The sequence below is a fragment of the Doryrhamphus excisus genome, chromosome 9, assembly GCF_030265055.1.
Source record: "Doryrhamphus excisus isolate RoL2022-K1 chromosome 9, RoL_Dexc_1.0, whole genome shotgun sequence".
Lineage (NCBI taxonomy): Eukaryota > Metazoa > Chordata > Actinopteri > Syngnathiformes > Syngnathidae > Doryrhamphus > Doryrhamphus excisus.
Genome location: NC_080474.1, coordinates 1,913,927 through 1,927,270, shown reverse-complemented (window position 1 = coordinate 1,927,270; position 13,344 = coordinate 1,913,927). Strand labels below are relative to the sequence as shown.

General features: G+C 43.1%; 2 protein-coding genes across 2 annotated transcripts; one reads left to right on the top strand and one right to left on the bottom strand.

The window, feature by feature from the left end:
• Positions 1–285: 285 nt before the first annotated feature.
• On the bottom strand, positions 286–6,138 carry hacd2 (3-hydroxyacyl-CoA dehydratase 2). Its single transcript, XM_058082029.1, has 7 exons — positions 5,936–6,138; positions 4,377–4,494; positions 4,264–4,282; positions 3,828–3,916; positions 1,990–2,111; positions 1,550–1,728; positions 286–1,354 (listed from the first exon to the last, which is right to left on the bottom strand). Exons 1-7 carry the CDS (start codon positions 6,058–6,060, stop codon positions 1,272–1,274), a joined length of 735 nt encoding a protein of 244 aa, XP_057938012.1. The 5' UTR covers positions 6,061–6,138; the 3' UTR covers positions 286–1,271.
• A 153-nt stretch (positions 6,139–6,291) lies between these two features.
• stam2 (signal transducing adaptor molecule (SH3 domain and ITAM motif) 2) lies at positions 6,292–13,339 on the top strand. Its single transcript, XM_058081937.1, has 14 exons — positions 6,292–6,642; positions 7,822–7,906; positions 7,979–8,054; positions 8,277–8,372; positions 9,150–9,287; positions 9,991–10,057; positions 10,125–10,317; positions 10,481–10,575; positions 10,661–10,734; positions 10,814–10,901; positions 10,986–11,040; positions 11,106–11,250; positions 12,360–12,514; positions 12,581–13,339. The coding sequence occupies exons 1-14, from the start codon at positions 6,603–6,605 to the stop codon at positions 12,759–12,761; spliced, it is 1,488 nt and encodes a 495-aa protein (XP_057937920.1). The 5' UTR covers positions 6,292–6,602; the 3' UTR covers positions 12,762–13,339.
• The last annotated feature ends 5 nt before the right edge of the window (positions 13,340–13,344 follow it).

Genomic DNA, 13,344 nt, shown 5'->3' with positions numbered 1-13,344 from the left:
CAGGCCGTCAGTCTAGAGATAGGCGGGGCTTGGTACACAGCTGGATGTACGACACACACACACTATTAGAGGCCTTCTTATGAGATCGTTATTTGTTGTACTTTTTAAGAGAACTCATTAAAATAATTAATAATTTATAGGAGATTGTGGATGTGTCACTGGACACAAGCTAAAGCAATATAATAAGAATTGTTAAAAAATTAAGAGATATATTGTACATGTAGGACTTATTGCACAAAGAACCTTTTAGTTAATTTAAAATTGTAATTTTATTTTTGTTGTGTCTTGACTTCCCCACACTCTTAATTTTAATCTTTGCTCAACATCACAATAGAGATACATGTAATTATTTGCATTTCTTTGTTATATTTGTAAATTCTCTTCCTCATTGGACAACCACAAGAGTCACATTTCAGTTCACACATTCTTTATGACAAATTCACCAGGCTTGGGTACCAACTTAATCAAATTATCATGACACTTATTCGGCCAACAGTGCTACCACAACAACATTGTGCTTTCTGTTCATATAAACTCGCATGTACAAACATTTTAAAGTTAGTTATTTTAAACTACTAAGTCAAGTTCATCTAGAATATGTGGAATTTGTTTGGTCTGTATAATCACTTAGCTCGCTGGCTCGTTGCAGGGAATAAATGAGATTACAGGCAACGTTAAATTTACTCCGGACTAAAGTGAAGGAATGCTACCTCTCAAAAGCGACGTCGTCATTTCCTTGATTGTTTAAACTGAACAAAAGACACGATGGAGGATCATCAATAAGGGGGCTGACGAGATGAAAAGGTTCTAAAGCCAATCCCTCGGGATAAACAGTACAAGTCATGACTATTAGCGGACAAAAGGAGCAACAACAACAAAACTGATGCTAGCATTCAATCATGAAAAAAGTAAGAGTAAAATGTGATAGAGAAGCGATGCAAAAACACAGATCCAAATTGTTCGCAAACCGGCTGAAATAGTTAATTCTTCCGACTAAACGGCGTCTAAAAAGGGTAAAGCTGCACGGGGGTTAATTAAAAAAGGATTCAGTGCATCTTTAAGTGCGACACGCTTACTCAGGCAGTTTAAGTTGATAAATAAAAGACAAAATGAAGAAAACAGCAGCAGACGTGAGGAAAACCAAATGAAATCCAAATCACGGGATCACGCACGAGGTCCGTTTTGTTTCGGTTGAAAGCGGATACGGTTAGAGTCCGCTTCATTTGCTTGCTTTGCTCTGCTCTGGGGTCTCATTGGCGACGGGCTCCGTATCACTCCACTTTGCTGTAGTCACCAGCGTGGCCCAGAACCTTCTTCCTCTGCCGGATCATGTGGAAGTACAGCTGAGGGAACACTGCCGAGATCAGGAGGACAGACAGTGAGTCACGCAGCTTCCCTTCAGCTGGCGTCCATAAAAAAAGGCCATGGCCAATTCAAACTAACACCACAAATAGATTGCAGTCCTGTGGAAAACTACACAGAAACTTTCCCGCCTTACTAGGTGCGACAGTTTTTGTTTGTTACATGCGCAAATGTTTAGTCTACGTACGTGGAATGTACGAGATCATGACCAGGATGAGGAAGGCGTGGTAGTCGAAGGAGAAGTTGTACTTGTTGGGGAGCGTGACCGAGTACAGGCCCATCTTCTGCACGTGGGGAAGCGCTGCGTAGATGGTCAGCAGCTCGCCGCTCACGCCCATCGGGTAGAGCACGATGAAGAAGGTGTACCTGAAATTGACACACGCCGCCGTCGTCAGTAAGGGAATCAATCTCGACCAAAAAAAGGCATTTCAAGCCGCAAACCCTGCACGTTTTCACTCATTGTTGGCGTCCCGATACTTTTGTCTGTACCGTGTATCCCCCCCATGTATCCGCTGACATGTTAGCTCAGCTAATAATCAATGTGATGCTAACATATAGGCCAAAATAAGAACCAAATGAGAAAGAGTCTCATGAATTTTGTAAAGGACTACAAAAATGTCCGCCTACCTTGCCCATTTAATGAGGTAGGGCAAGTGATTGAGCAGGCTGAAGGTGTAGAAAGAGTAGCGGATGATTTCGGTGACGGTCCAGGCAGCGACAAACAGCAGCACGCTGTCCTCGCTCTGCACCTGCAAACACCAAACACACACATGCACACACACACACACGCACGCACACACACACGCACACACACACACACAAGCCAGTGAGACGTTTGGAGCCCACGCAGAGCTAAATGTGGACTTCATGCTCATACGTCACATCACACTGCAGGATGCCCTCCTCGGATGTTAGTTTAAATAACGGCAAGAAACGGTTAGCATTCAACACACGGATCATCTCCTCTACTAGGATGAGCATTGATTCGGCATCTTTTTATAGCAAGGATTCAGCTAGCGTGAAATTAGCGTGTTCACACTTTAGCATCCTCTCTAGTGTTTATTTTTCTCAACATTAATCAGTAAAATTGACTTATCTTTTCTGACAGTGATATGATTTTTTTTTTGTATGTTTGTCACATAATTGAAATATTAGTCAATGACAACACAAATTAACACATAATTTAGTTTTTAAATAAAACTTTTATTATTAAATGGATAAAAAATATCCAAATCTACATAGCCCTGTTAATAAAGTAATGACCAGGGCGGCCCAAGCAGTTTTCGCCTGTTGTCTTTGATATGGTGGAGTCGTGAACTCCGACCTTAGTGTGAGGCCTGCAGTTCTTTGGATGTTGTTGTGGGGTCTTTTGTGACCTCTTGGGTGAGTCGTCACCGCGCTCTTGGGGTCATTTTGGTTGGTTGGCCATTTCTGGGAAGGTTCACCACTGATCCATGTTTTCGTAATTTTGTGGATAATGGCTCTCTATGTGGCTGGCTGGAGTCCTAAAGCTTTAGAAATGGCTTTATAACCTTTAGGTATCAATGACTTACTTTCTGGGTAGGTTTCTATAATCTGGTTGTTTTTTTTTCTCAATTAATAATAAAAGGTTTCATTTAAAAAGTGCATTTTGTGTTGTCATTGACTTGTTTGAGGATTTGAGAAGAACGATACGTGCTTTCATGTCAGGAGTCGCCTTTAAAAGATTTTTTTTTTTTCGAAAAAAGGAGCATCTAGAGGGGTCCGATCACTTGCAAAATTTATAAGTTGCCAACGCCGATCCCTCCTCTACCGTCTTCTATTTGTCTGGCAACGCAGCTGTGTTTTAATGTGCTTATGGAGGGGGGGGGGGGGGGGGGGGCTGCCGCAAGTAAACGAATGTATGAGAAACACTGCAAACATAAAGAAAAAGATTTCATTGCACATTTGCTATTGTGTACTATTTAACGAGTAGCAGATCATGTTAATATCAGTATCATATTAATTACATGAATTGGATCAGTCCGTAGGCTACAAGGTGACAAGGTGACCCCACTCTAAGTGCAAAAAGAATCTGCAAATGGAATTTTTCCCCTCAAAGAAACAAGTAAAAGTGTTTCTCCTTCTTTCCATTTTATCATCGCATCTCCAGATTAATGCGATCAAATGCCCATCCCTACCTCTAAACACGTTCGCAACAAATGAAGAATCATACAATGATCACAGCAAGTCATCCATGTTGAGTAGGTTCATTCCTGCAAGAAGACGTCATGTGACTTACGTGCTCACGCCGCCTCCACCTACAGTGTATCAGCGGAGGTTGAAACAATCTCATCATCAAATGGCAGATTGTACAGCACGCTGAATGTGATTATTATTGTTATTCATTATCTTGTGTGTGTGTGTGTGTGTGTGTGTGTGTGTGTGTGTGTGTGTGTGTGTGTGTGTGTGTGTGTGTGTGTGTGTGTGTGAGATGCCGAGCTCACCTCTCGGACGCTGTGTGTGACAGCCCAGGTGAGGAAGACCCGGGACATGACCTGGAAGCCGGTCAGGACGACGGAGGACGGCACGATCCCTGAGAAGGAACGGCAAACACAGAGTAAACATCCAGTAAGTGTTCCTAATATTTTGACACTCTTGGTGCAGAATAAATATTACATTTGACTTAATACATTTTTGCATTTTTAATAGGAAAATTATTGTATAAGATTGTGAACCTCGTGAGGTGTCCAGAAGCAGTTTTGGTTGTAAGCTATCGCACCCTCTAGTGGCCGAAGCCAAAAGTACAAAATTTCTCCAAATAACGATTATATTTAAAATGTCAAACATATTAAATACTTCAAAATTGGATATATGTAGAAATAATAATAATAACGTAATATCTTAAAGGTTAAAGGCTAATAAATGCAAGGCTGAACTCACCTATAGCGCAGTGCACAATCTGTAAATAAAAGATAAAAAATTCACTTATTTCTTGTGTTGTTTTTGTCTGCATGAAAAAACACGTTTTATTCACCACGTTTGTGTTCACTGACCTCCAGGATGGCGCCGGTCTGAAAAAACTTTAGGGGCTTCTCGATGGAGTAGTAGAGGCCGTGGTAGCTTCCCCTGGCCAGGTACGCTCTAACCAGACCCACAGCAATCACCAACCACCTGAAAAAAAAACACCAGCAGACCATCGGTGTTCATGGTGGGAGCACCTCAGAGGAAACACATGATGCTGGCTTTTTAATTGTCAGGGCTGCAGGTTTATTATGGACAGTGGGGTCACTCGGCCTATTTTAGGGGGTCTTCAGACCTGCCCTATATAATAGGGCAAGAATAGGAGTTAAAATAAATATTCACATTACCTGTCATTAATTTATAATCTACTACTACTACTAGTAGTAGTAGTAGTAGTAATAATCAGAAAAAGAATAATGATAGTAACAATAATAGGATAATTAATAATATAATGATTATAATATATATATCTTAGATATGGATTTTTTAATATATTCTTATATATATATATATATATATATATATATATATATATATATATATATATATATATATATATATATATATATATATATATATATATATAGATAGATAGATTATAATAATCATAATTGTATTGTTATTATTACTACTAGTAGTAGTAGTAGTAGATTATAATAATATAAAATATAATATAAAATAATATTTGTTTTAACTCCTATTCTTGCTCCTATTATATAAAATTTGTCAGAGATTTTTTTGTAAAAAAAACATTTAAAAATATTATTTAAGGGGGCTTAAGAACATTTAGGGGGCCGGAAGACCCCCTAAAATAGGCCTATATCCCAGTTCTTGTTTGTTATTTGTTTATTGGATGTGCATCTCCAGGGGGCTAACGCCCCCCCCCATCCTCAGAACCTAGTGACGTCCCTGATTATGGATAATAAATATTTATCATCGTTGTACACACATACTAATGTAGCCAGCCAGAAACACAATCACACAAGTGTGTGTTCCTCAATGCTATAAAGTGACGACTATGATGCCAACAATGTAGCCCGACTGGTTGGAACGGCAAGAGGTGTCACCCCCCCCCCCCCACACACACACACACCCCCACCCCACCCGGAAAATATACTTTGAAGTTCTTGAGTCAAGCAAATCACCAACTTCTGTAGAATCTCCTTGTAATCTAATTTGATAATGCATTATTTACTTTTGCCATCACAAATCACAGCAAACCTGCATTTTTGCAAATATGTAACCCTAAGCACAGATTGAGGTTGCAATCAGTCTTCAATTCTCGCCATCTCTCTTTTGGTCAGAATTTGCTAAATTTAACCTGGCAACCAAAAGATATGCGATATGATAATCATAAACGCATGGTGCTCAATCACGTCCAGCTAATCCGAGTTTAAGCATGCCGAGACCGTCTCTAAGGTATGTCCAACCATGCCAGTCACAATAGACAATAGATAACAATGCTGAAACAAATACAACTACTGTCGTATGATTATTCTTATTGTGGTTAATTATTGCAGCCATTATCAGCAGCCCAGTAGTGCAGGCGAGCTCCATGGCAGCGTTAGCATTAGCCACATGCTAGCCTTACCCCGCTGTCATAACAACATTGTAGATGACCAAGTACGCCGTAGCCAAAGCGCCCGGGCCCTTTTTCTTCTTCGGGGCTCCGTCGCCGTGTGCAGCCTTGTTGGTCCCCGAAGCAGCTGCCGACATGACTGCAAAGGAGCTCTCAGCGATCTTTGGCCCTGCAAGGTGTCCGCTGACAGGAAAAACTACAGGAGGCAAGGTTAGGAAGTGACGTCACAAATACAAAACTTCGTTCTATAGTCGTCACTTCCGCATTCATTTTACTGTTATTTATTATTACGCGTCATTTAAATGGGCGTTCCTGAGTTGAAAGTGACTGCATTTCGTTTTGTTGTATTTTAACGACGTGTGTAACACAACTTTAAAATAGCTATAACAAACAGATAAATACAGGAGCGTGAAACCCAACAGCACGAGTGAGAATCAACAAATTAATTGCGTCGATATTTTCTATTTTCAGCATTACCAATTCGCTTTTTAATCACCTGTATTGTCAATGTTGACAAATAGAAAAAGGATCAGGCATCGCCAAAGACAACTACATTCCCGGAAGTGCAACCAGTGCGAGTTGGCCAGACAAGGAAGCGGCATTTATTTAGTTTTTTTTTAGTCTAGCTTGGTCAACAGCCCTTTTTCTTATCTTGGACATTTTCCTTTAAGTCTTTATTATGCCTCTGTTTTCTCAAAACGCATTTGACCAAGATGTGGGTAAGTGATTGTCTGCTTCTGTGATGCGAACTCCACTTGTTGCTAACGTTAGCTTAGCAAGAGTTAGTTCGCTGTAGCATAGTAACTTTATTTTAACGCTTAGAGCCAAAGTGACACATAGAAAGGAGATCTCATCGATAGGTCATTTGTTTACTTGCTAGGATGTCTTAAAATACAAAGAACACAGACACTTTGTGTGTCGTGATCACCTGATGATTCATAACTAGGTCATCTAAAATGGATCAGATTCGCCTGTTTGGCAACACATTGAAAGACGGCTTCATAAATGGTCGGACATTTAACACGACAGTAAAACACTAGTGGGAGGAATGTTATTGTCAACAAGGTGCTTGTTGGAAATAAGTGACAAATAAGAATTATTAGCTCTAGGACGATTTGACTTCCAAGTCAGGGACCTCATTGTCGTTTGATAGGACACAGAGATGTCACTGCTTAAATTGCATACCGTGTCATATGTTAATATGCCAACAAGAGCCTGCTTATTCCTGCTATATCCTGCTGTTGACTGTTAGCAGTAGGGTGGAAGTGATGAGGCTTAACGAGTAAATGGACAATGTTGTGTGTGTCATTGTTTTTAACACTTGCCTGATTTGCTACCAAGTTGTTTCTCAAGCTTAAGGGGATAAACAAATGCAAAATGTTAGTGTCTACAGCTTTAATTGTTTTTAAAATGAGACGTAAACCACCAACTGCTGTCAAGTACTTATCCAATAAATCAAATTTTCAAATTAAAGAAAAAAGTAATATGTATAGCCCACAAATAAAATTGTCCTTTAAAATGGCCACACTTCAGACACACTTGGTTTACAGTTTTTAGTAGTTTGTAAGGATGTTTATGACCTTAACTGTAAGAGTATGTGTGAAATGCAGTGTTTAACATTCCCATCTTCTTAGCACCGGTCTTCACCTCCGCTGAAAAATGGCGGCACACCGCTTTCATGTTTTTTAACAACTTTACCAGGAAGGCCAAGTGTTTCCAAATGACGGAAAAGGGGTATCAAGCTGCGGCTTCTCCTTGTCAACCACTCAGCCAAATTTTAATGTGTAGCGTGTGGGAAATAGCTATGCTTCTGTACCAAACTGAAGGTACAGAAGATGTTTTCTCACCGGGCCGTGTGTGTGTGTGTGTGTGTGTGTTCCGGTTTGACCTGTTTCCAGAGAAGGCGACCAATGAAGCCAACACAGCAGATGACTGGGGGCTCATTATGGACATCTGTGACAGGATCGGAACCACATCCAACGGGTACGCTGATGTGGGGTTGGGGAAGCCATTTTCTAGCAAGAAAATAATGTTTCTTTTTTTTTTTCCTCCCAGACCCAAGGATTGCCTGCGGTCCATCATGAAGAGAGTCAACCACAAGGTGCCCCATGTTGCCATACAGGCCCTCAATGTGAGTTCAGAGCTTGGATAGAATCTGTCACTGAGTATTCTGAAACGATTAGACCTCAGCTGACATCATGCTGTACTTCTTTAGACAGCAAAGGAGTTGGCCGCTTGCAACAAATACTGCAGTTGTGTGTGTTATTAGACGCTCATGTAGATGTATGATGTAGCTGAGGGGTTTGTTGCTGTCTTGCTACGGATAGTTGTGTAATCCATCCTTGTCTTTCAGCTGCTGGGAGCCTGCGCGTCCAACTGTGGCAAAATATTTCATTTGGAAATCTGCTCCAGGGAATTTGCCAGCGAAGTGCGCAGCACTCTTGGCAAGGTACACACAGAAGTTTAATTTTTTTTCCATAATAGTATGATATTTTCTCCAAGGTATTTTTCCACAAAATACAACTTTATTTTGTTTGTTTCTCATAATAATATGACTACTTTTTTTTAACATATTAGTTCATTTATGTAAAATTGTGACTTTTTTCTTTTTTTTCTTTCTTACATTAGAATGCAATGTTTTTTTTCCTAAATATTTGGACTGTATTCTTGGAAAAGTACAGCTGTTTATTCCCATTTTTGCTGTTTTTCCAGCTATTTCCACTATCTTCTTTTAATATTAATACTTTATTCCCATTATATGTTTACTTTGTTGCCATTTTTTTCTTTTTCCCAACCTGAATTTTCCAAAATGTACAACTGTGTTTGCTGTTTTGTTTTTCATAGTATTAGAAAGATTTTAATATTTCAACTTTATGCTATTAATATAAACATCTTTTTCTCATGCCTTTTTCTTAATATTTTGACTTTATTCTTGGTGAATTACCACTGATATTTTTGCAGTTTTCTTGTTGAATTATGTTTTTCGAATGTGCCACAGGCCAATAAAAAAAAAACAGGCATGGGCCGCAAATGGCCCCCTGCTGCACTTTAGAAACCCCTGGTCTCATTGCAGCAGCATTAAAACATACACACAGTGACTTCCTGTTCAGTACAAAATAAGCTTCAAAATAATAGCAAGGTAGAATCAACCACGGCAACATGAAAATGCACTTATTTAATTTTGTGGGGGGCGATGATGATAGAGTGTGTTTGCGCGTCTTCCTAGGCCCACCCGAAGGTGTGTGAGCAGCTGAAGGTGTTGATGGTGGACTGGGCGGAAGATTTCCAGAAGGACCCACAGCTCAGCCTGATGGCCGCCACCATCAAGTCTCTGAAAGAGGAAGGCATTACGTTCCCCCCACCGGTGAGTCGCACTCAATCGTCATGGCTGATGGTTGCGATGGCTTCCTCCCTCGTTTAAACCGCTGCCTCCTACCGTCCAGAAGCTTTTTTTTTTTCTTGCATAACCGAGTCGCGTTCGTTAATGATTAAGGTGAACCTTGCTACGGCTCCCGTGTTGTCACAACATCTTTCTCACTAGACACACCACACCCGTTTCAGTACATTGGAGTTTCCACCATTCTCAATACTTTTTGAAAAGGATTCATTTTTAAATGCACTACTTTTATTGAACGTATGCTATTGGTTCAAAGTGTCAAGTATTTCAAATCAGCAGTTGCCAGGAGGTAACTAAACACTTAAAAACAAACAGCAGTGGCCCATAGCCTCTTCTTCGTTGGTGCGCGCCAGCTTCTTTGTTGGTTTAGATGTCTACTTCTTCTTCTTCTCTCATAAAGTGTCTCTGTGTAGCTAGTAGTACTTCTAAATAAAACTGCAATGCTCTGTTAGATGAGTTTGACCGTTTGAAAGCATCTAAATTTCTCTTCCTGACTATCAAAGTTGACCTTTCAGCCAATGACCCCCCCCCCCCCCCCCCCCCAGAGGTGATGATGAGACAGTTTGAAGTGTGAACAGGAAGTGGCGGTATAGAGTCAAGGCTTTGAAGCCGACCTCACTCATCCTCACGTACGCACGCTGCTAACCTTGTTCTTCTCCCCCGACCGCAGGGGTCCGGCGTGAAGGTCAGCGCTTCTGCTGTGACCAAAGCCTCGGACGACGACGACCTGGCCAAAGGTAGGACTCAAACACTTTGACCTAAACGTGCCCGCCGTCACATATTCTGTGCTTGTCGCCGTGGCAGCCATCGAGCTGTCTTTGCAGGAGCAGAAGGCCGATGCGCGATCTTCGGGGCTGACCTTTGACCCCCTGAACCACGCCAACAGCAGCAGCAGCCAGGAAGTGCGCAAGGTGTGGGCGCTGTATGACTTTGAGGCGGCCGAGGACAACGAGCTGACCTTCAAAGCCGGCGAGGTCATCCTGTTGCTGGACGACAGGTAAGAGACGCCATTGGTGGAAAATCTTAGCACTTTGGAAGCACCCGCCCTGCCCTGTTGCCATGGCAGCGCTGCTCACGGCCACCAGGGGGCGGTTCTAGGCTGTTCTGTGATGTATTACCCAGCATGCTTGTCATGTTTTGCTATTTTTGTCTCCGCCCAGTGACCCAAACTGGTGGAAAGGGGAGAACCAAGGAAGGGTGGGCCTGTTCCCGTCCAACTTTGTGACCACCAACGTCAGCAGTGAATTAGAAAGCGGTAGTGAAAAGGCCCAGAGCGCCCCCCGTGGGCAGGTTCACTGTATTGCATGATTGATTTTTGACTGTGGGTTCTTCTCCCACAGTGGAAAAGGCCGTCAGTGCCGAGGAGCCGAGCAGTGAAGCCAAAATCCAACCTGAGCACATCTTCATTGATGAGGTCATACCACGATACATCATAAAGACCTTCTCTCATAAACCTTCTCTCAACCTTGAATCCGTCTTTCTTTGCTCCGCAGGGGAAGATGGACAGAATCTTATTTCTGCTGCAGAACGCAGACCCAGCAGATCCCGCTCCAGACCCGTCGGAGATGATCCAGCTGGAAGGTATCAAGCATAACGCCGGTGTAAATACGCACAGATTTCTTTGTTTACAATCTTAAAACCTACCAACTGTGCGTGGTTGAACAGGTGCGTGTGAGCAGATGAACCCCATGATTGACGAGAAGCTGCAGGAGATCGACAGGTAGCGTGTTCGGGCGGTCCCAACAGAGCCGACGGTAGCGACGTTAAGACATTTCTCTCGTGCAGGAAACACTCTGAGTTGTCAGAACTCAACGTGAAGGTACTGGAAGCTTTGGAGCTTTACACCAAGCTCATGAACGACACGCCGATCTACCAGGCCTACTCCAAGATGCCCCAGTATGGACCTTCACCTCCTCTAGCCACCATGCAGGTCAGAAGGACGCGTCATGTCATTCATTTTAACCATCACCAAAGACCCGTAGGGGCATGTGTAAGCTGTAAGTGCATGGCAAAGCAACAGGTGGCGCCGTAACCCCTAAATGCAATTTGAACTCATCAGAAGCCAGAAGAAGGTAAGCCACTAATGCCATCAGACAAGGGAACACCATGTTTGTGTGTCATCAAAAGGTTGTAGGTTTGGCTTTTTTGTGACCCAGAAAATTATACATATATTAAATCTCTCCCAAAACAAGAAAATGGTCCCCAGCATCCTTGGATTTTTCATGATGCCGCCCCCTGCTGGAAAAACTTCGTCCCCATTCAAGTCTGCATGATCCCACTGTGAAGTTGTGCCACTTTGCTCCACAGGGGGCGCCCGCACCCACCTTCCTTCATTGTCACCCATGTTAGTCCTGGTGAGGTGCAGCCAGTCCATCAAATGTGCTTTGAAGCGAAACAAAAACATCTCAGGAGGATGGCTGAGCTCACAATTCCGTGTTTCCTATCATTCCATCAATTTTCCAAAGTCTTGACCCCATCCTGCTATGTCTTGGACACAAATATGGAACATTCTCTCCCATCCTGGTTGTCGTGTTATTCGTATTCTTATTATTTTGATATCCAGTCATGCAGTAAGGCGTCCTTTCCTTTCCTCTAATGATTCCTCTTCATCCTTCCCTTCCTCCCTGGAGGATCACTGCCTTTTCTTGCCTCATTTCTCCTGGCAGTCATTGATGTCAGCGTGCCTCCCCAGAGATTGAAATGTCCCCTTCACTGGGCAGCGGCCTCCTCGGTCCTGCGGTGCTGTGTCAAAATATATTTCCTGCTTGAATCCAGGGGAGCGTATGAAAATCCCACATGAGGTGAACAGGCGGGTCATAAAGCAGGAAAAATAGCAACGTGCACGCGCTTCCGAGTTTGTTTTAGAGGGCCTTTTAGTGTATTAACGGTTCAAAAGTACTAGTCCAACGTAGTACATGCCATAAATACAGTAGGTGTTTTTTTTAAGACGTGTAGTGAAGCCTCTCCCCCCACTCCCAAAAAAATGTGGCGGGATCCAACCACTCCAACCAATCATGTGACCTTTCTCTCTGTGCTCAGGGCTACCTGGGTCAAGCCGCTGCTGGCGCCGCCTCCTACCTGCCCCCCGCGATGCCCTACAGTCTGCCCAGCGACCAGCAGGGGCAGATGCATTCCCTCGGCCCCACCCTCTCGGCCTCGCCCAACGGCCAAGCGGCTGCGCCCCCCTACGTGAGGTAAGGAAGGAAGTGTTCTTATCTCGGTCAAAAACAATCAACTTGACAACGTTGTCGTCTCCGCAGCAACAACACACATCACTACATGACCCCGGCGTCCCCCCCAGCGGCCTACGCGCCACAGATGGGCATGGACATGTCCGCCTATCACAGCTCAGGAGTGCCACCCATGTCCTACCCTGCTCCTGCTGCCCCCCCACAGCAGCAGCAGCAGCAGGGGGTGTACTACCAGCAGCCCCTCCTCTAAACACGCGTGTTTGGGTGACATCCTGGTCCACAGCGAGCATGACGGCGGTCCTGGCCGACCACTTCCACACGTCCATAAGGCCCTTTTTGTCAACGCATCCGTGGGAATGAATCCAGAGAGCTCATGACCCCCCACCCTCCGTGGGCCGTCTTTCGCTTTTACTATCAAACTCATTTTTAAGATGGCTCACAGCTCTATTAGCGCCCATCGCTGGTCACTTCCTGTGTTTGCAGTGAAGCCACGCCTCCTCACAAAGACTCCTATTGAAACAAAACAATCGTTGGTCCTCTTTGGGTCGGAATCCAAAAAAAAGGTTGTATGCTAACCTTTTCACATTTCGTCACGGTCGCTTTGAAAGGACCACGCAGTAATATTTCATGTCCTTTGTATGTTTAATGTATATTTCTATGTACAGTTGCACCTTAGCTTTGTAAACTCGATTACTGTTGTTCGTATTTACCACTGGAGGCCTTGTTGACCTGGAGGAACGTAAGAGGGACACAGGTGAGCTGCTGCTGCTGCTTGTGTACATGAATAATACATGTGTATATAAATTCACTATATATATATATATATATATATA

Bases quoted from the DNA above. Each gene is read 5' to 3' on its own strand.
- hacd2 (XM_058082029.1), bottom strand. From the start codon at position 6,060: ATGTCGGCAGCTGCTTCGGGGACCAACAAGGCTGCACACGGCGACGGA. The intron at 4,495-5,935 runs GTAAGGCTAGCA...TTTTTTTTTCAG, and splicing joins AATGTTGTTATGACAGCGGG to GTGGTTGGTGATTGCTGTGG. The intron at 2,112-3,827 runs GTGAGCTCGGCA...TGGTGTTTGCAG, and splicing joins TCACACACAGCGTCCGAGAG to GTGCAGAGCGAGGACAGCGT.
- stam2 (XM_058081937.1), top strand. From the start codon at position 6,603: ATGCCTCTGTTTTCTCAAAACGCATTTGACCAAGATGTGG. The intron at 6,643-7,821 runs GTAAGTGATTGT...ACCTGTTTCCAG, and splicing joins CGCATTTGACCAAGATGTGG to AGAAGGCGACCAATGAAGCC. The intron at 12,515-12,580 runs GTAAGGAAGGAA...TCGTCTCCGCAG, and splicing joins GCTGCGCCCCCCTACGTGAG to CAACAACACACATCACTACA.